A 23,052-nucleotide genomic window follows, 5' to 3' on the forward strand; every position below is an offset into this window, starting at 1 on the left:
CTCGGGTGATCAGTTAAAGACGCATAATTAATACAAAGAGTCCCGTATTATTAGAAAGGGTCGCATGATGAGGTGAGGCTAACTGTTATAAAAGTTAACCAATGATTTAATAATAATCTCCAAAATGCTCTCAAGTTTTTGTCAACCCACGCTCTGACTCGTCACATCAAAATCCCAAGGAATCAAATGCCGTTTTCGTTGCCGTTTCGAGCCTCCTGATTTACGGAAAATCGTCATGCCGATGGAAAACCCAATGGAAAAATTGTGGAAAATGGCAAGTGAAATGCCGTTTTCAAATGCCGTTTTCCATGAAAAACCGACGTGCCGACGGAAAACCGAACGGAAATAATGTGGCATAATATGTTAAATATATATATATATATATATATATATATATATATATATATATCTTTCAATTTTTAAACTTGAAATTTATGTCGACTACATTTTATAATCTTCAATTACCTAATTGTTTTTGCACCAATATAATATATAATACCAACAACTCGTTAATTTCACCAATCCATTGGAATTTATATTTTATAATCTTAATACGTAATTATTTATACACCAATCTAATATCTAATATTTCAATACGCACAACTTGTTAATTTCAATCTCACATAACATATTTATACCCAATACACAAATTTATACACACACACATATAACGATATATCTAAGTATTATTTATATATATAAATATTATTTCTTAAATTTATACCCAATCTAACATATTTATACCCAATACACAAATTTATACACACACATATAACGATATATCTAAGTATTATTTATATATATAAATATTATTTCTTAAATTTAGATGAGATTTTTAAGTTTTTATGTGATATATTTTTTATAATTTAATTTACAATGTTATATAAATTTATCAATAATTTATTTATTTATTTTAATTATTTTTTATATTAAGTTGATGGTTTTTATTTACAAATCATATATTAAACATATACATAATATAACAAAGTCGATGCTCAGCACAGTGGTATATCCAGAACCTCTCATCCGTGTGACTTGGAGTTCGAATCTCAGGTCCAGCTTTAATTTTTAAGTTAAAAACGACATAAGCGGCAAACGACGATTTTCGACGGAAAACGACGATATTTGGCGAAAAACGACGACGAAACGAAAAACTTGCTCTTCGTCGTTGACCCACCGAAATGGAATTTCCAGCCGAAATTCCTGGAAATCCGGCGGCATTTGATTCCTTGCAAAATCCTAGTCCAAACGTGTTGTTTATTACTAATCATAGGACATTATATTATTAATTTCATCCATAGCCAATAAACTTCATAACATACACTTTTATACTACTACTACTAACACATTATTCTTCAAAATTATAGATCTAAGCCCCATTTTTTGCACTCTGAATTTCGAAACTAATAAATATAATTCGCATAAATCTCAAATTTAACGATGGAAAGATATATATATATATATATATATATATATATGTATATTTAACATATAACATTATTTTTGTTCGGTTTTTAATCGGCATGTCGATTTTTCATGAAACGGCATATCAATTGCATTTTTCCACATTTTTTTTCCGTTCGATTTTTCGTCGACATGTCGATTTTTTGTAAATTAAGAGGCTCGAAACGACGTCGAAAATGAAATTTCAAACCTTTCATGAAACACATGAAATTGAAAAAAAAAAATCAGAAATTTTCCTACCATTTTGTTGCCTAATTTCAACGCTAGATTTGGGTTTAAGCTACTTATATAATATATATATATATATATATATATATATATATATATATAAATAGTGGATTAAAAATTTGAAAAGCATGAATATATATTTTGAAACCCCGAAAAAAAAATTATTCTTGAACATAAAACACGAACATAAAGATAAAAAATCTAAAAATTAGGATAAAAATCAGAACTAACTTGATTTAGCAGATGATGTAAGAACAGAGGGATTTGAATCGAATTTCATAAAAAATGAAATACTTTTTCATAGTGAAAAAGTAAACTAAAAAATAAGTATTTTGGAGAAATTGGGATGAAAACCAGCAGACTAATTCAAAATTGATTGTTTGCCAACTATATGAAACTAGATTGTTAAAAACGTAATTAAAAATATATTTGTTTGGAACCAATCCATCAAAGAGATACTTGTCTTTGTAAATTATAATTCAAAAAATTAGGTAAATAGCTAATTAAAATGTTTGGAATTGTCATATACTCAACGTTTCGTAAATCTTAAGTAAATAGTTATTAAAATGACGTGGCATAATAAATAGAAGTGACTATATACCTAAGATTTACGTCTGTAAATATATGAAAGTGACTATTTGTCTAAAATTTACAAAAGGTTGGCTATTTAGCAATGTCAAACTATAAATGTGATTATTTACCTAATAGACCCATTATAATTGGCTACATTCAAATAGCTCTTGAGAACCTTGGCCATTTGATAAAACATTAATTTTAATTAGCTCATTCATGTATAAAGTCCTTTAATTTATGGTTATCAAAATTTTCTTTTTTTTTATTACATCACATTTTATTTTTGGAAATTAGAATGTTGAGGCTATGTCAACAAACAAATTATTCATTAACTTATTTTGTTTTTTCATTTTCTGTTTTTCAATATGCAACTAATGTCAACATATAAATTACAACCCTATAAATTATGCATGAACAGCTCTATTCAACATACATTGGCAATAAAATAACAACAAATACTAAATTAGGCTTCTTTATTTTTGCAGTGATTTTTCTGTATTGCTTTTGTTTTTCCTCAAACTTTTTTCGGATTTTGTTTGACTTATTTCTTTTGCAAAACTTTCTCTTCAACTTTCACTTCATTGTTATCTCGAGTCGATTTTTCACTATCGTCCTCTGTAGATTCTTTGTGTTCTTCATCTTTTTCTTCTTTGTTATGGGTTGATTTTTCACCAACTTCCCTAGTCGCTTCTTCATGTTCTTCCTTTTCTTTTCATCGAGTTAATTCTTTAACGACTTCCTTGATATCCTCTTCTCCTTCTTTTCCTTGAGTTGATTTTTCACCAACTTCCTTTGTGGCTACTTTGTGTTCTTCTTTTTCCTTGTCTTGAATTGATTTTTCACAAACTTCCTTGGTAGCTTCTTTGTTTTCTTGTTCTCCATCCTTACCTTGACTAGGTTTTTCCTCAATTTCCTTTGTAGCTTCCGTACGCCCGGATTCTCCTTTTTCTTGCCCTTGATTGGGTTTTTCACCCACTCCCATTATGTCTTCTATTTTTTCGTCTTTATCATTTTGCTCGTCATCCTTCTCATCTTTCTTTTCTTCTTTTGCTTTGCCATGAGTTTCAGGTTTACAAATTTCCTTTGTAGCTTCTATGTGTTCTTCTTCCGCATTGTCGGCATCACTATCATCACCACCACTGTCTTCTCTATGTTTTTCTTCTTCTTTCCTCTGTACGACATGATCATTATTTGACGTTTCCTTTTCTTTTTGACCATCTCATTTCTTTGATGTCGATGCTTTCTCGTCATGTACTATCTCTTCTTGTTGACCTTGTTTAGCGTCTTTCTGATATTCTTTCTTTGTGTCCTCGTCCTTGGCAGCACGTTTGTCTTCTTTATTTGCGCCAGAATCTTCTTCCTCGACTTCACCGCCTTTACGCTCCTGAGCTTGACCCTCTTCAACTCGTTTCCTGGCTTCATGCTTCTTGTCTTCCACATAACTAGCAATATCTTCTTCGGCAACCTTTTCACCAGATTCCCCATGGGAAGCTTTTCCGTTCTTCTTTGGCGCATCTCTCTGAGTCGACTTTCTTTTTTCCAACTGGTCAAGCATCGTCTCGGACATCAACTTTGCGGCCAAAGGAAGACCGTTGGATTTCTTAACAACCATATCCTTGACTGTCTGCTCCGTCTTGATTTCTTCCCCCAAAAGCTGACGCTTTGTGATAGTTGTCTTCGCTACCCTATCAACCACCTTTTTCATATCAATGTTCACGCCCTGTCTCTTTGTGCTCAACTTACAAATAGCATCCTGAAATATCCCTGATAGGCTCTTAGGATCCGATAGAGGAACAACACGGTGCATGTCACGATGCCCTTCCTTCACCATCTTCTCGATCGCCCTCTCGTCTCTGCTCGTCACAATCACTGTCCATGCATTCTCCTTCGGCAATCCACACGCCATTCGAAGACCAGAATTGGATTCTACACTGATCGGATCGCCCTCAAACAACTTATCATACCACGGATCGCTACTCGAAACACTATCGAGCACAATCAGGTACCTCTTTTCGATCAACCGACATCGAAGAAGGTACATAAGCGCTTTGATCTTTGTGATGTCGTCATTCTTCAAGTAAGAGGTAGTCGTCTTTTCGACTCTGAGTCTCTCCAAAACTCTTCTCAGCAGTTCGATCTTCTCTAATTTAGCGACCATCATCCAAACTCTAGGAGAGAATGAATTGTCGTCTTGGTAAAAGCACTCCTGGCAAAGAGTGGTCTTTCCGACCCCGCGAACTCCGACAACCTTAAACTGTCTATCATTTTCTCTCTCGCCGAGCAGTTTCATCAGGGAGAGGATTTGAGTCTCAAACCCGTGAACCATCGGCTTGTCTGCGGGTCGAGAAGCCCATGTAAACGTGTTGCACACTGTGGATGACTTGGCTACTGATGACTCAGCAGCAGAGGCTGGATTTTGGGCTTCTTTTTTACTAGTTGACACGGCTACTAATGACTCGGCGGCAGAGGCCGGATTTTGGGCCTCTTCTTTACCCGTCTCGCTCCAACTCTGATGACCACTTTTGCTCTTTACCATTAAAATGGTGTTTTTGGCACGTTGCCAAAGATTTTTATTTATTGAAGCCATTTCTATTAGGTAGGGAGATTATCTAGAGGAGTTTTTTGTTTTTGTTTTTTTTGTTGGAAGGATTACTCGGTGATTTTCTAGGGGTTGTTGACTGAAGATTTGTATGCATGAAATTTATATACGTCTTTATCAAATATAAAATGAATCTAGTTTTTCTTCTTCTAGGAGTTAAAGCCAAAAATATTGCTTTGCTAGGTACTTTTGGTTTTAATTTTGATACCTTTTCAATGCCATGCGTTTGAAGCAGAGAATGTAATGGTTTGTTGTATATTCTAATTCGTTTATATGGTGGTTGCCACACGCATATACCTTTCCTTTACTCTGGATAATGGTAGGGCCTGATACAATTTTACAGGTGACCATTACAGCCTTAATTGTTACCATGTTAATTGGGCGATCCATGTATCTAGACATTAATATTTGGTTTTTTACAGTCGACTGTGCCATTTAATTTTTTATTTTTTTTTGCATATCTCTAGACATCATTACCAATGACCTCTGTGTTCTATTCATCCTGGCATTTGTAAAACCGATGTTCATTTTTTTCTTTTTTTTTATGTAACTAGTATTTAGTAGTTTCACTAATATTTTTCATTAATAAAATTTATGAACATGTAATTTTTCACCCAAAATATGAACATAAGTAAGTTAAGATGATCAAGTCGTAAAAAATGCGCAAAAAAAAAACATTTAAACGCGAAATTTAACAGAGATCCCAATATAATTCATAACATAATTAAGATTTAATAAGTGAATGTTCCAAGTCTTCGTACATGGTTGACAAGTAGCCGTAAATAATTTACATTTGGCCAAAATTTTGAAAACAATGCTATTAATTTTTTACCACAACTCTTCATGGTGAAAAACTCTATGAAATCCGACAAATTCTGCAATTGGGTGAGACAACATGAATTCTAGTTTTAATTGTATTTAAAATTTGTTTGTTATCTTAATTTTTTACATTGACTGCTGGTGATAAACCTAATCTAATGCATTACGATAAAAAAAAAAATTTAAGGCAATTTTCTTTTAAACAAGAACGAGGATTGTGAAACTAGCTTAAACACTTATATTCATATATTCTTGCCAATGTTCGAAACGCTGTTTTTTATGCCATTTCGAGACTCTTGATTTATGGGAAATCGACACGCCGACGGAAAACCGAACGAAAAAAATGTGGAAATGGACAAATGAAATACTGTTTTCGATGAAAAACCAACACGGCGATAGAAAAGTACCGAACGAAAATAATACTGTAGAATATATTAAAAATATATACATATATTCATATATGTATTTTACAATTTTAATTTAATTTATTTATATATAGTGTATTTTGTTACTGTAGAATAATGTTGTAATATATTAAAAAGTATTTTGTTATATACTGTTTAATTTTACAAATATTATAATAATTTATAAATTATGTTTACATACTATAATAATAATAATAAATATTAATTATATATGTATGTGATATATGTTGCTAACTAAAACTATTCATATAGTCGGTAGAATTTAATACATGTTGTATTTTTATAACCCTCTCTTTAGTCTTCATCTCATGTCATGTCAACTTATTATTTACATGCAAAATCTACTAAGTTTTTTTAGTAATAACTAGGCCATAATTTAGTGAAAAAAATTAGTCCCACAACAAAATTAAAAGGAATAAAAAATGGGTTTGCTCAAATGATGGGCCTAATATTTAGGTGTGGTCTTTGTTTTAGGGCAACTTTCTCACTTTCCTTCGTCTTTTTCCTACTCTACTTCTTTGAAACACAGTGACCGACCAAAGAAAAAAATAGACAGTGACCGAAAACACAGAAGCACAGAGCCTCTCAACTATGAAGCTTTCATCGGTAACAATGGTGTCTGACGCCGATTATCGCCAAGCGCCATCGAAAAATTGTGGACTTTCACTTACAAACATCTGATTGTCGTCGATTACAACTAAAAGTTGCCGAAATCTGGTCGTCTTCAACGCTGGGTCCGAGATTCTCCAATCCTCGCCGTTTCACCCGATTCTCTGCAAATATCGCCGAATATTAACTCATTCCACTCTTTATAACGTTTGAAAACATACAATCGCATTTGGTGGAAACGACAAGCCGTTGTCGTTGATTTTTGAATGACAAAAACAGGAAAAACGACATACACACTCTCGTCGATCGTTTCTTGACTGAAAACGGTGCCGCCATTGAAAGTGGTGAAAGTCGCTGGCATTTGATTCCTTGATTCTTGCCCAGTCCATGTGCTGATGATAATTCCTAACATTATCACTTTACCCTTTTTTCTTTTTTCTAAAACCAAAATATAATTAACTTATATATATATATATATATATATATATATATATATATATTTATTTTGGTTTTCTGTTTCTATGAACATGAGCGCGCAGTTAGTGATTGCTTATATAAATCACCTGATTTGAGAAGTTAGGTTAACAACCAAATAAGTATTCTTGTTCCCCCAAAGAGAAAATAGAAGTACTTGCTTTCATAATGTTTAAATAGAAAACTTAGATGATTATTAAACACCTGGTTGTATAATCATCCCGCGTTCGCTGAATCTTCAAAGTTGCAGGTTGTTGTTGGATCCGCGTTGAAGCAGAATTATATTCTATCAAAGTAATATTTGTTAATCATATAGTTAGCACAATCCGAGCATGTATTTAGACCCTCGGAGAATAGTAAGAATCCAGCATCGAGCCCGAGCTAAATAAGCCCGATGGCTCATTAAGTTTAAGGAACGACCCGTTCATAAGGTAAGAACGAATGCTATTGAACAGAACTTCAAAGAAAAAAGAAACTAGTAGGTTCAAAGACTAGTCAAACTAAGAAAACATGGTCACATCATAATTTAAGTAATAACAGCCTGAGAAGACGTGTGCCAATTACCTTAATAAAAATAAATCTGAAACGATTATGCAAAATAACCACTCACTCACATGGAAAAAGGAGAAGTTACAAAGTAACTACCAAATCATGGGCCTGATCATCTCATGATCTTCAAACTCACCACTATAAAAGGGAAGCACAACAACAAAAAAATGGGGTACATGCCAGAAGTCTCACCTATATTCTCTCTTTTACTAGATTCATTTGTACTTAGAGAAAATCTTGCCTAGGACCTTTATGTGTTGGGGACTACGTGCTCGGATCCTAGTGTTCTTCATATGACAATTGTTGTAACATCTTTGTATATCAACAATTTGGTGCTAGAAAGAGAGGATAACGTTGAGATTCATGGCATGTATTATTAGAACACTATAGAACATGCCCAAAGATATCTCTCCATGAGGATTCATCGAGAACAATAAAACATTGTCTCTCCAACAACAATGACAAAAAGGGTCCCTAGCACAATTAGATGCTTGGATGACCACAAAAATAAAAAGCCTAGCTTATGAAAAAAAAACGTCAACGGTGGTACCAAGAAAGGTGCCTAGCACATTAAAATAGCTCGATGACCATAACAACGAAATGAATGCAACTTCTATAAAAAAAAAAAAGGCATGAACAAATGTGTCAAGAGTAGGGTCTGAGCTCATGAAGAATGAATTTTAACCCATGAGGAACACATAAAAAGTAACTTCATTAAATCTATTTTCATTCATTTACTATTGTCTAGATATATATTTGTATAACTTGTAGGTATGGACGGAATTAATCTCAAGCATATGAAAGAAATTTCAAGTTAGTGCTCGGATGATATGAGTACAATATAAAAAATAATTCGAAAATATAAAGTCTTTGCTCATAAGTAAAGAAAAAAAAAACTTAGATGAAATTTCAATTCAATAAGTGTTAGCTCCAAGGGTATGAGCAAACACGAAAGAAATTTCAAGTTAGTGCTCGGATGGTATGAGAATAACATAAAAGAAATTTCGAAAAATATCAAGTCTTTGCTCATAAAGCAAGAGCATAAATACTTGGATGAAAATTAATTAAAGAACAAGTGTTAGCTCATTAGGTAAGAGCTACCACGAATTTTTTTTCATGATAGTGCTCTGATGGTATGAGCACAACATAAAAAAATATCGTGTAAAGATAAACTTTTGTATCACCCGAATTGTGATTTGAATTCAATAAACGAGCTTCCATTGTTGCAAATGAAATTATTGAGTAAAGAATGATCCAATGAGTTATCGAGTTAATTTAAAACATATTAAGGTGATGAGTAATCTCGGAACGAGTGAATGAAATCTCGAGTTCAACTCGAATGATAAATCAATTTCCGAAGAGACATTCCGGAAGATTAATTTTATAAATAAATTCTCAAGAGCGACAATTATTTTCCAGACACCTTGAATATATTTAAATTAATTAAAACCGAATGAGAAAATTCTCGATTTAAAATCTATAATTATTCTCCATTTAATTATGGATTGAATAAGAAGTTATGTTCAAAGGACCCATTTGCAACATATTTTGAGGACCGACTCATTTGTAAGAAAATCTAGTGTTTGGGTTAGTTTGCGGCGGTGGTTAAAGTAGAGAAGTTAAATGAGCAATTATGTATATGTTGCAATTAAAACCCATGAGCTTCTTCTTCCTATTCATTCGACCAAGCCAACACGAACCATACACGAAAAAAAAAAAAAGAGAAGAGACGCGAACCAGAGAGCGAAAGAGCGCTCGCGAGGAAGAGAGAAGAAAAGAGTGGGAGAGACCGAGAATTCGCCGGAGATAAGGTAAGATTCTCCTCTGTCCTCTCTTCTTCTTCGTCTCTATTTTTTTCCTTTCTTTCCCGTTTCTTTATGTTCGTGAATCTTTTGCTGAATCCGAGCTTGGCTCGATCTCGTGCGTTTCATTCTGGTTCCTTGGATCCATTGACCGAGAAGAAAAGAGTAATCTCGTCTGGTTTCGTCGCTTCATATGGTCAGGTGAAGAATTCGAGTATTTCCTCAATTTTCACCCAAAAAATTAGGGTTTGTAATCTTGGATTTTAGGCTTTCTGTTTCTTGGATTGATTTCGTGTTTTTCTATGTGTTTGGGCTCGGATTGTTTCTTGTTCATATTGGATTGATGTTGATTTCTTGAGATTTTTCGTTTTGGTTTTATGAACGGAAACTGGACAGGTTGGTAAAGAATATATAAATCCAGTGAGTATTGAATTAGTTATGATTTTTCGAGAATGGTTTTCAGAGTAGTAAAAACTGAAATTCCGAATCTGTGTGACTGTTTTACGGGGTGTTTTGAGGTAGTTATTATGGTTCAATTTGATCATATATTTAGAAAGATACAAAACTTAGCTTTCATATGGATTTGGAATCGTTTGATTTCAAATTGTATAGCTCGAGTTATGATGCACTTTTCAGTCGCTGTCCGAATCAATCCGGTTATGTGCTTTAAGTTTTGATTATGTGTTTGAATCCGAGACTTGAGTCGAGATCGTGTAATTGTTTGCGTACGTTTGGTCTCGGTGAGAATATGGTGTGCCTTGTGTTTGAATATGGATACAAGTTGTTTTATTATCTTGAGTTTTCTCGGATCCCGTCGAGTAACCGAGTGATCGGTGTTGTTATGGAACTCGAGTCTAATTTTCTTATTTCGTGTTTGAAACTCGCAGTGTGTATATAGATGAGCCGAGACATACTGGACGAGTATCGATGCGCTCAGGCTCAACGAAGTTGATGATAGAAGAAAAAGAAGAAATCGACATTAAATAGTGAGTTACAGTCGCTCATTAGCGTCTAGTTACTCTCGAGATTTTTCGTAGATATCTTGATTGTTTCGGATTAAGTAATATGAAATTTGGTTTAATTATGTTCGGGGGTTTAGTTTTCGATAAAAGGTTATGGAAATCTTGTACTCTAGACTTTCTAAATTTAATTATTTAAGACCTTAATTGAAGTTTACAAACCGTTAAGTGTTCGATTTGAGTGTATTATCAAGTAAAATGCGGAAATCTGTATGGTACCGTGTTTGGTACGAATAACTCAGTTCTTAAATAAGAACTAAATTCTCAAGGTTCGAGGAGTTAGCATTAGATTCTCGAACACAATCCGAAACTCGTTATCCTCGGCAGTTAACACTAGTCTCTTCGATTCTTCTGAGTAGGTGATTAGCGTGATTTCGATTAGGAGTCCTAATTCGCTCGATGTGCTAGATGATCTATCAAGAATCTTAGGAACCGCGCAAGGTCAAGCGTCGAGATCAGGAGGCTATAAGCATGGATTCCGGATAAGTATGGAGACATAAGTCAATTACTTACCAAGGGAATAATATGTTTTACGTCCATCCTATATGCTAGTAAACAAGACTAGGTGGAAGCCTTAAAACGAAGACACTAATAAGATTAAGGCTTCAGCCATCTATTTCGAAAATGTAGATTCGGGTTTCACCCGCTAGGTTTAAACGCTAACTTGAACCAACCACGATGTTATTTTGTTCTAGTTGGACGCCTCTGCTAACTATAGTGGATAAGTTTGATCGGGCGAACCCAATGATAACAGGCAGCCGCCTCGAGCGAACCCGATGGTAATGGGAAGCCACCTAGAGCGAACCCATCCAGCAATGAACAGCCACCTAGAGCGAACCCATCCAGCAATAGACTCCTACTTACTGACTCATTCGACTCATAGCTTTATGATCCTTGGTAATATATATAACGGAGAAGCTCGTAAGCGGGAAATAGAGTTGAAGACCGAGACCGAATACGTATCGCCTTGACCTATGGGTTATGGGGTCTCAAAAACTGGGGATTGTTGGCCCTGGTGCCCACAAGAAGAATAACAATTGATGCTTATATGCATTTGATGTAATAAAGTCTCACGAATACTCTTGCCTGTAACTGCTGAATAATTAATAAATAGTCGAAACTTTCATTCATTCTTCCTTGTTTGTTTGAAGCTTTTTGATAAACCTTAGTCTTTAGTCCTTGAACAAACTTAAAAACAAATGAAGAGTCAAATATATATTTGCATGAACAAACTCTTCATGGTTTGCTTAAAATAGTATATTCACAATCTAATGATCAAAGGACTATTGATCTCAGTATGATTGTTAGGAGAACATATGATGTGTGGTTATGAGACATAGCGAGTTTGAGACTCTATAGTTCTTCATAGGTACATTCTGAAGATACTGAATTGACCAGTGCACTTCTAGAGACAGTATAAGAACAAACCATTTAACCTCTTATGTCTCAAAGTCACTATGTATGAATTACATCATGCTTACCTCAAACCATTTAACCTCTTTTGTTTGAATGCTCTCTTTTACATTTATCTCACGCAACTTTCTCTTTTAGACATTAAAATAGATAACGATCTACTTAGGGAGCCAAAGAAGATCAAACTTTTTGATTCCTCCGATCTAATAAAATCAACATATCTATGGCACTTAAGACTTGGTCATATCAGTCTAGACAGGATTAAGAGACTTGTGAGGGACGGTCCACTCCAAGCCTCTGCACTAGGTTGACTAGCTACTTGTGAATCTTGTATAGAAGAAAAAATGACTATGCGACCTTTCTCAGCTAAGGGTCGAAGAGCCACTGAGTTGCTGGAACTTATACATTTTGATGTATGTGGTCCGCTCAGTACACAGGCACGTGGAGGATACGAATACTTTGTTACCTTCACCGATGATTACTCAAGATACGGTTTTGTCTACTTGCTCAAACACAAATCCGAGACCTTTAACGTATTTAAGGTCTTTAGGGCTTTAGTGGAAAAGCAAACTGGCAAACAGATCAAAACCCTTCGATCCGATCGAGGTGGTGAGTATATGTCTGGAGAATTTGATGACTTTCTTAAAGAAGAAGGTATCGCTTCTCAGCTTACCGCACCTGACACACCTCAACAAAACGGAGTGTCAGAGAGAATGAACCGAACTCTAATGGAGATGGTTAGATCAATGATGAGTTACTCATCACTCCCTCTTTCCTTCTGGGGATATGCCCTCGAAACAGCCGCTTACATTCTGAACCAAGTTTCGTCTAAAACGGTTCCTGGTACTCCTTATGAACGATGGATTGGCTGTAAAGTAAATCTAGGCCACATCAAAATTTGGGGTTGCCCTGCACTGTGTTAAGGCAAAAGACTAGCAAGTTGGCTAGTATGTCAGAATTATGTCTATTTGTTTGATATTCAAAGGAAACCAAAGGTACATTATATAGTCCCGAGGACAACAAAAATTCATTAACACGAACGCTCGTTTCCTTGAGGAGGACTTTATGAAAGATGTAAACCCTAGAAGCAAAATGTGCTTGAAGAAAAGTTAGGTGAGGAAGCTTCTACCGTATCTGTAAGAACTATTCTTACCCTACTGAAACACAACCTAATTCATCAGAATCTCGTCAGGTAGTACTTCGATGTAGTGAGAGGGTTTCTCAAAAGCCTGACAGGTACATGTCTTACGGAGATACTCTCGTAGCCGTCTCTGACATGGATGACCCTGTTACCTACAGCCAAGCAATGGCTGGTTCTGAATCAAACCTTTGGCTTGACGCCATGAAAGTTGAGATACACTCGATGTACGTCAACAAAGTCTGGAAACTTGTAGACCTTCCCGAAGGGATTAAACCCGTAGGGTTTAAGTGGATATACAAGAAGAAAAAGGGCCCGGATGGAAACTTTGCGACGTTCAAAGCACGACTAGTGGCTAAGGGTTATACCCAAAAGGAAGGTATTGACTATGAGGATACATTCTCTCCAGTCGCGATGCTTAAATCCATCCGTATACTTCTATCCATTGCTGCAGCTCTCGACTATGAGATCTGGCAAATGGATGTTAAGATTGTCTTTCTGAATGGCAATCTTGACGAGCACATTTATATGGCTCAACCAGACGGTTTCGTGGAAGAAGGTCAAGAGACCAAGGTTTGTGAGTTTCTTAAGTCTATTTATGGATTAAAGCAAGCATTTAGGTCATGGAATACTAGATTTGATAAAACTGTAAAAAGCTTCGGTTTTGAGCAGTCGATAGACGAGCCTTGTGTTTACAAGTTAATGCACGAGGGCAAAGTTGTGTTTCATGTATTGTATGTCAATGATATATTACTCATAGGTAATGACGTAGGTAAGTTGTCTGAGGGTAAAATTTGGCGAGCAACGCAATTCGATATGAAGGATCTAGAAGAAGCCGCGTACATTCTGGGGATTCAGATCTTTCGAGATCGGAAGAACCGGACTCTATCGCTCTCTCAAGCATCTTATATTGATAAGGTGATGGATCGCTTCTCGATGCAAGACTTCAAGAAAGGCCAAACACCCTTTAAGCATGGAGTCTCACTCTCTAAGGACCAGTCTCCCAAGACTGCACAAGACATTGAGGACATGAGAAAGATTCTTTACGCCTCAGCCGTACGAAGTCTTATGTATGCTATGCTTTGTACTAGACCAGATATCTGCTTCGCAGTTGGCGTAGTAAGTCGTTTTCAGTCCAACCCTGGACCCGAGTACTGGATTGCTGTTAAGCATGTTCTTAAGTATCTTCGGAGAACTAGGAACTTGATGCTTACATATTCAGGTACTAACCTGACTATGACGGGATATACCGACTCCGATTTTTAGGCAGATAAGGATTCCAGAAAATCCACTTCAGGATCAGTGTTCATCCTAAATGGTGGATCTGTTGTTTGGAGGAGTATCAAGCAATCTTGCATTGCTGACTCCACAATGGAAGCAGAATATATGGCTGCTTGTGAAGCATCCAAAGAGGCTGTATGGCTTAAAAAATTTCTTAAGTATTTGGAAGTCGTTCCAAAAGTCAACGAGCCCATGACTCTTTATTGTGATAACAGTGGGGTTGTCGCTAACTCAAAGCAATCTCGAAGCCATAAGCGCTCTAAGCATATTGAGAGGAAATATCATTTGATTCGAGAGATCGTGCAGCGCGGAGACGTGGAGGTGAAGAAGATCTCAAAGGTAGACGACTTGGCAGATCCATTCGCCAAGGCTTTAGCCAGCAAAGTCTTTGACCAACATCGGGAGGGATTGGGCATGAAGGACTACTCACATCTTCTTTGAGTCAAGTAGGAGTTTGTTGGCATTGGTATCCACAAGAAGAGTAGTAGTTATTACTTATATGCATTTGGTGTAATAAAGTCTCACAAAGACTCTTGTTTGTAACTGCCGAATAATAAATAAAGAGTTGAAACATTCATTTATTCTTCCTTGTTTGTTTGAAGCTTTATGATAAACCTTAGTCTTTAGTCCTTAAACAAACCTAACAACAAATGAAGAGTCAAATATAGATTTACATGAACAAACTCTTCATGGTTTGATTAAAACAACATATTCACAATCTAAGGATCAAAAGCCTATTGATCTCAGTATGATTGTTAGGAGAACCTATGATGTTTGGTTATGAGACACAGAGAGTTGAAGACACTATAGTTCATCCTAGGTATCTTATTAAGATACTGAATTGACCAGTGTACTTCTAGAGACTATAAGAATAAACCATTTAACCTCTTATGTCTCAAAGTCACTATGTATGAATTGCATCATGCTTACCTCAATCCTAAAATGAGACATGTCATTTCATAGCTTACATACTCTCGTTTGAGAAAGTCAGAGTTCTAGATTCACTATGTGATATAGACAAGACCTATTGATGAAGTACTAACTTATTAAGATGTCATGAACAACTTTGTGAACATCTCATAAATATGGAATTCATATACAAATGAACTGGTCAATGTCCAAATTGAGTCATGACTCTTTTGGATGAATCAATGTGACTTATGAGCTCATCGTCAATACATTGTTTCTAATTTATTCACAAGTGATAAAGGAGTTGAGGAAATAACAACTAGAAGAGTAAAATGGTAATTTTATAAATCCCATCTAGTTGATGATATTCGTGAAGGGTAAACATAGATAATATTCAATGGATCCACTCATCACAATTAAGTAGAATTTTGGGTAGAAAACATATTCATTTGAACCGAGAGATTTTTAGTGTCAACTATTTAGTGGAGTCAGTTGACATTAAGCTAGAACTTGGAAAATGTTTGTGAACTTTTGTGTCCAAGCATGCTAGCTCAAGCTTTGTTCATTTGGATCCATGAGGTCAATACCACAAGTCATTAGAGTAGGATTTGTTAAACTAGTAGCTAAGTCAAAACAAGTTCAAGTGTTGAACTAGACGAATTTTACGAAAATTGTCTAAGAATAATTTTGTCCATAAGGACAATAAGATGGTATAAATGTCAAAATAAGATTTTGGACATTTTCATATGATGACAATGTAATGGATCCACACGGCCAACATTGAGAATTGGACCTTGAAGATTGAATTTCATTTTATGGAGTTTTATGTGAAAATTCCACATGAGTTTTTTTTTCTTGTATTGTCATGAACAAGTAAAGAAACATCTAGAAGCTTGATCTAGAAGACAATACCGTGGTCATCATCAAGAGAGAGGGAAATTATTTTGTGCATTGATGTATGAAGATACTTGCTAAAAGGAAAAGAGAAAACAAATTTATAGCACCAGGCTATATATGATGGACGGCCAACATAGAGAAAAGGGAAACAAATTTCCAACCTTGCTATTATTATGATAGGAATGAGAAATAAAGATTGTGCTCATGAATATGTGATATCCAATAGAGAAGAGGAAACTACCTCTTCAAGGCAACTCATTCTCCTATAAATACAACACCTTATTCACAATGTTGAAACAAGTTTTTGAGATTGAGAGTTTCTCTCTCTAGCTTGGCCGACCCCTCTCCCTCCCTCTCCTCTTCTTTCTCTTTTGTTTTGACACCTAGGTCCTCATTAGACCTAGCGTTTTGTATTATCTCTTTGGCTCTAAGACTAATTCTTGAGTCATTGTGTTTAATTGTGCCCATACACTAAATTCTTTCTAAACTCGAAGACTCAAATGGTAGAAACTATCGTGGTTACTCAGATTCAAGAAGACACGAAGGAGACAAGCTAAGTGGGGAGACGAGCGATTCAACCTTTCCAAAGGCTTCTCAACGCTCAAGCTTCTAACGAGGTTGGTACCGAGTGAAAACTCTTTATAGTTATTAATTTTAAATTATATGTTCATACACTTTGTCTATGTAGTAAAAATCGTTTTACATGTTTTAAAGAATTTTTTATATTCCGCCGCTTGCTAGAAGCGATAAATTATTCTTAATCCTATATCTATTCCAAGAGTTTCAACAATATACAAGTGAAAATTGTATATACCTTTATTCACAGATTTGAACAACATAGATCGTCTCTTTGGGACTCTTTTTGAGAAATTTTTTACCCAGCCTGATCTCGAGTTCTCAACGGCTCTCCTACATGCCCTACTCATACATAAGACAGAGCCAGCAGACCAAGGTGAAACCAACTTAGGGTTGGGGGTTGAGGCAGTCAGATTCAGGTGGCTCAAGTACTCGTTAATCACTAGATTGAGCATGGGTGCTGGACCGTCGAAGGAAGAATAGAATGTGTGATTGTCAAGCAAGAGGTTACTACTAGAGTACTTGAATGGCTAGGATAAAGTCAAGTACGGAGATCTATGCGATATTCTTGACATATATTGAGCCCGAGGATGCTTTCAAGCTCAGGCTCATTGTTTTCATTGAAGGGTATTTGCGTGGGGCAGAGAGAGCATCAAGAGCATCTTCGAGAAGTGGTTGAGCATAGTTAAAGACATTTTGTTCTTCTACAGCAGGCTTGTGGCCATATAAGCTAAGATGTGGCGTTTGAGTTGCTCTCAGTCAATATGAACCACTATCATGAGAACTGCAGAAAGAAGTTGGCCAACCCAGAGATTAAGCAAAAGGAGGCCAAGTACAACATGATAGAAAACATTGCACGACATTCAGCATCAGGCGTACGAAGATATCCTTGAGATAGGGAAGCTTTCGCTACTTTTTTTGGGGCATCAAATACTGAAGATGCATTCACAATTAAGGGAAAAAAAATATGTTATGAAAATTGACGTCGAGAGGCATCTCATTAAAAAATCGACAAGTATTTATGTTTTTTAATTCAATGTATTTGTTAATGTCTTAGTTATTTCATAATTTGACTTATTTGTTGTGTTGTGATTGGGTGTGTTGGTGATGCATGTGGGGGTTAAAAACCACCATTCAATGAATTATTTATTGGGCCTCGTGAAGCCCAATAAATGCGAGAAATCTTTCTCCACGCATTTCATCCCGACAAGTTATCTGGGCTCGGCCCAAATAATGTTATGTGATCTCGATGAATCCATGCCAACCATCTCCTGACGAAGTCGTAGTCAACACGCAAGCTTGACCACAAATACCGGATCAAAGACAACTTCAACCACCGTTCGTTCAAACAATTAGGCGACATGTCATGAGGCGGATGAAGTCTTCACCACGCGTCTCCGAGAATTCCGCATCTCGCCTAGTCTATAATTTTTTTTCTTTAGAGAAGAATGGATAATTTTTTTCCTTACGCATACATCCTTTTATTTCATATTCCGAAAATTACGCTCAAATTGTTATCCTGAGTTTGTTAAGTACCTTTACGCTTGGCGACCTCGCTCGAAATAAAAAGCTCATTCGATACAACTTTTCTCTTCTATTCTTTTCATTATTTTTACGTTTAATTATGTTCCATTTACATCTTTTGAGATCCCATTAAATATAAATCGAACAAATACTTTAATATATATAGTTTTCTTCGTGATTGTTGAAATTTTGATTCTTGACATCATCAATGCACATACCACGTTCGGCAGAGAGTGAGTTTTACGACTTGCTTCAAACACAGACAAAGAAAAGATACACTTGGGAATGAACCCAATGCTCTGAACATCATCACATTATCTCTACATACATTACGATATGAAACTCCTATCGCTGCAATTTCTTTCTTCACCAAACTTACACACAATGAAAATCTCTTTCGATGTTTGTGCTTCATATAATAAGAAACATGAGATGGTTCTTGACTAAGGCGGGAGCCATTGGATTAGTCCTCATTGCATAAGGAACTTCAATCTTCAAGTGAAACGCAAATCTGTCGACCTCAATCGTCTCATATAACGTATCCACTAATTGCACATAAGTCACGTCTTTCGAAACATCAAATGAGAAGGTCATGGCATCTGTAAGCAATCAATTGTGATCTTCTTTCTTCCAAGACCTGTTAAATAAGACAAACACTGAAAAACCAAAAATTGTTTTTAGCAATAGAAAATTGTTGCAAACATTATAAAACAATCTTAAACTATCTTAAACCATGTTAAACCATCGCAAGGATCTTAAACCATCTTAAATTGTCACAAACCGTATGAAACCCTCTTAACCCATCAAAAATCATCTTAAACAGTCTTAATCCATCTTAAACTATCACAAACTTTCTTAAAGTGTCTTAAACTATCTTAAACTTAAGTATCTTAAACTATCTTAAACCGACTTAAAAACTCCTTACATTTCATCGCAAATTTTGTTAAATTTCATCTTACCTATCGCAAATGTTCACAAAATTCCGGATTTTGAATGCTGGATTTAATCGAAGAAAATATACCAAGCTAATCTAAAATAAACTAATTCGAAAGTATTTAACAAGTGCACTTACCCATTCTCTTGAACTTCGATCCACGAAATCAACGTTTTTTTTAAAGAATTCGAGGTATAGAGTGAGAGAGAGAGAGAAGTCGGTAATTGAAAAAAAAGAGAATAATGTGTTTAAAAGACTTCTAGGGGTATTTTTATCCGAAAAATAGTCAAAAGTCCGATTTGAGTTATTTTAAATATATGAAGCCTAGAGAAGATAGTTCTAGACTTTTTAGGTCTATATATTACGAAATTTCTCTTTCATTACATACATGGGAATCAATGGTTTTGTAAAAGAAAATATTAAAGTGAAAAAATTTGTTCGTGACGATGGTTTGAGTAGGATTTAATGGATATATAAAAATATCAAGTAAGCAAATTTGAGAGTTTTTTTTTTAATTATTATTTTTGAGCAAATTATTCTTGCAATAAAAGAAGCCTTCTCCTCATTTGAGGGGTGGGACCGTAGGGGTGCTTCTTGTCTACCTTTAGATTGTGGTAGTATTTTGTGTAAGATGAAAAAATGTCTATTGTTTTATAACTTTTGAGTTAGTGTCTACAAATTACAGGATAAGCACGAGATCTTTATGGTGTATATACAAAAGCATCTGTCAGTTACTATTATTATTGATAAATAAAAATCTTTGGTAGTTTTTCTCTGCAGGCATGAAGATATAGACTATCTTCTCGAAACCATCCCAGCCATGATGAATCAATATGTTTCCCGCGCATTTATTTCTGCAAGTAAGCATCTATGGGCGTAAGTAATTGGCTTATTCTCATTCCAGGACAACAAACCCGTGAGGCAAAAATAATACAAGGGGTTCCATTTGTCATACAAAGCACTCTCATATGAAAAAAAAAAAAAAAAAAACACACCAAGCAAAAGATACTGTTTGGGACTTACGGCTTTCAAAATCCCTATCGAAAGGAGAGATTACTCGGAGATTCAATCCTCACAATGACATCATCTCCGGATTCATCGCTGAAATCTTCAAGCCCGTGGCTCTCCATTTGGTTTGTAGTTTGCAACTGTCCTGTTAGGCTTTCTCTGGAGACGTTTCTTGTGTCTGAACTCTTACGAACAGAAATTGACCCTTCTGAGCGTACAGAAGCAAGGGGACGAGCTACGTCTGCGTGTGATGGGATTTCCGGATGTGACAAGCTATGCAACGGCTTCACAGAACTATTCCCCGGATAACTTTGAAACCTTCTACGCAAATTTACCTTGCGGAAAAAAAAAAAAATTGAGTTGAAATGAAAGCATGACACCGACTCTCATAAACAATGCTCAGAACAATTACCATGCTGCCATAAATGCTAAGCTGCATTGCTCTAGCTGACAGGCTGTGAGTGTTTCGGACAACACCTTTTGAGTTCTGGATATGTTTTCTTGGCTTGTCGAAATGTTCGGGCCAACGCATAAGCCCGGCGAGTTCTCGGTTGTAAGATCTGTGTGGCTGATCTACAGACTCCGATGATGATCGTCTCGGGATTTTTTTGTCCGATTCAAAAGCGGCAAGATCGAAGATGATCACTCTTGCCCGTGTCTCAACTAGATAGCAGGATCCTCTCTGAGAAAAGCTGGCTCCTCTAGTAGCTGCAGAAAGAAGAAAGTTGGAAATGAATGTCGAGTCATGTGTAAATATACATTATAGAATCGCAATAATTAAGATAAGCGATTCACAATTCGAGGGTAAAGCAGTATCTTCTGAGTGAACTACTAACAGGATATAATTTTTTTTTTTTTTTAAAAGAAACAACGGGACTTTATTAACTCATCACGGCGAAGCCGGAAAAAAGAACGACTACAAAGAAGCCAAAAACAAAAACATGAACCCAGAAAGACAAAAATTGCAAAGCGCTAGACCAGTCCCTAGCCAAGTCTGTTAAAGAGAAAGACTTGAACTCATTACAAGAAATGGTTACTATCTCATGCAGCCCTGAAGACCCTCTAATGGCCGTACTTTATAATAAAAGATTATTCAAACACTAAATCAAGTGACTCACATGTTAGTAACATTATGAATATTTTCTAACAAGCATATCGACTTATTTGGGATTAAAATCACCTGTTGTTTCCAGATTTTGGTAGCTTTGATGTACGTGCGAGGGAAAAATAGCTGCTGGTGCTGCTACCAGTTCTTGACTGCCTTGGGTTTTGATAAATCCATCTAATAAAACACCAATCGCGTGGCGAGGAATTTCTATAGTTTCCCCTCTGATGTATATACTCATGATTGACCTTTGAGAAACAAGAGCTCTTAGTTCTTGCATTGTTCTTTTCTCAAATATTTTGGGGAGCAATAATTTGACGAGTACAATAGAACTTTCCTGCAGAATCAGAATACAATGAGGCAAAGTGAATATGAGCCATGCCAGAGTAGTGTCATATTTCTTTCAATGTCATTCACATCAGCAACTTAATTTTTTTGCTGATAGACCTGCAATATTGACGTACCAAAGACACTGGGGCAAAAGAGTCATTTAATCATGCTTTCCTAGGTTCAAATCATTCAATTATTACTAAGAGGTCATAAATTATATGTTTGATCATTCATGGATTTAATTATGCAATTAGCAGTAAGCCACAAGTATTGCTGTCGGCCTCTAGGGTTAGCGGAGTTTTAATTTTGCCATTTACTTCCCAGGAGAGCTGTAGGTCTTGCTTTTGAAGGAAAGGCCAACCATATTGTGATTTTCGGCTTTATATAATATAACAATCACGGGAACTCGACGCTCCCGTGACTTTCATTAGTGCAGTGATTCTTGACTGTAAATCATTCCAGGTCCTGTCATTACCTGCCACAGGAAATCTTCAAATGAAGGATCAGACCTAAGCACAGAAAGTATATTCTCAGTTTCGACAAAGAAACAGAGAACCGCAGACTCTGCTAACATGTCACACATGAATGTTTTTCCAGTTAACACTTCGTACAAGCCTAAAGTACTCCCACGAGTAAAAGTTGGATGGAGCGAATGCTTGTTTTTAAGGCTGATACTCGTCCACTGAAAAAAAAATATTTCATTTCAAGTGAAACTAAATTATTTTTAGGGAGAATGAGCATACTAGCCCAATCAGTCCACCAATATTAATAGAATAGCCAAAGTTTGAATAAATTAAGAGAATAGCTCAATTAATAATTGACTACCCAAATTACCCTCGTCAAAGAGATGCTGAGAAGAAGGACTGTTGTCTAACCAAACCACCTTTGCGAATCCCTCTGACGCCGGCGCCGGAACCACCGGACTGAGCCCGACGACGTGGTCGTGGACAGACCCGCCACGTCCCCACCAGGAGCTCCCGTTGGCCCCACTCCCGATCATCTCGCCGACGCTCAGGCCCTCCCAGTAAGGAGCGGCAACGAGGCTGAGGCTGGCCTCGTCGGCCTTGTTGAGCACCGCCCTCAACCCTGCGCCGAACTCCGCCGTGGCCGTCATCTCTGCCGCGTCGACCACCACCGCGCCGTAATCCCGCGTGCTGAGGAGCTCGCTATACAAAGTTAATTAAATCGACGAAATCGACGTCCGACCGCGATGCTCATCATCACGCCCGACCCATCACAGATCGACGAAATCGTGCCGCCGACCAAGCAATCTCCGGCCCCGGTGAGCCTCACGACCGCCGCAGAAAGGGCGGGAAAATGAACCCCGAACAGACGACCCTCCGACTCCGCAGAGGAACGCTCAGTGGTTTTCATGG

General features: G+C 36.4%; 1 protein-coding gene, 1 long non-coding RNA gene and 1 pseudogene across 2 annotated transcripts; 2 read left to right on the top strand and 1 right to left on the bottom strand.

Annotated features, from left to right (window-relative positions):
• Positions 1-9,435: 9,435 nt before the first annotated feature.
• On the top strand, positions 9,436-10,735 carry LOC149404552 (uncharacterized). The gene is made up of 2 exons (XR_016293811.1): positions 9,436-9,743; positions 10,430-10,735. It is a non-coding gene; the product is annotated as an uncharacterized LOC149404552 (long non-coding RNA).
• Positions 10,736-14,141: 3,406 nt separating this feature from the next.
• On the top strand, positions 14,142-14,834 carry LOC149404553 (secreted RxLR effector protein 161 pseudogene; annotated as a pseudogene).
• A 5,428-nt stretch (positions 14,835-20,262) lies between these two features.
• LOC149404554 (sodium/hydrogen exchanger 7-like) lies at positions 20,263-22,790 on the bottom strand. The gene is made up of 5 exons (XM_089607581.1): positions 22,511-22,790; positions 22,152-22,240; positions 21,422-21,683; positions 20,654-20,949; positions 20,263-20,576 (listed from the first exon to the last, which is right to left on the bottom strand). Exons 1-5 carry the CDS (start codon positions 22,788-22,790, stop codon positions 20,271-20,273), a joined length of 1,233 nt encoding a protein of 410 aa, XP_089463707.1. The 3' UTR covers positions 20,263-20,270.
• Positions 22,791-23,052: the final 262 nt, after the last annotated feature.

Source organism: Urtica dioica, chromosome 2 (genome assembly GCF_054948205.1).
Source record: "Urtica dioica subsp. dioica isolate 48M chromosome 2, U.dioica_male_clone48M_v1_H2, whole genome shotgun sequence".
In the NCBI taxonomy this organism is placed as follows: domain Eukaryota; kingdom Viridiplantae; phylum Streptophyta; class Magnoliopsida; order Rosales; family Urticaceae; genus Urtica; species Urtica dioica.

Excerpts from the sequence above, each read along its gene's own strand:
- LOC149404554 (XM_089607581.1), bottom strand. The coding sequence starts at position 22,790 with ATGACGGCCACGGCGGAGTTCGGCGCAGGGTTGAGGGCGGTGCTCAAC. Across the intron at positions 20,950-21,421 it reads CCAAAATCTGGAAACAACAG|CTACTAGAGGAGCCAGCTTT; the intron begins GTGATTTTAATC and ends TTCTTTCTGCAG. Across the intron at positions 20,577-20,653 it reads TTAGCATTTATGGCAGCATG|GTAAATTTGCGTAGAAGGTT; the intron begins GTAATTGTTCTG and ends TTTTTCCGCAAG.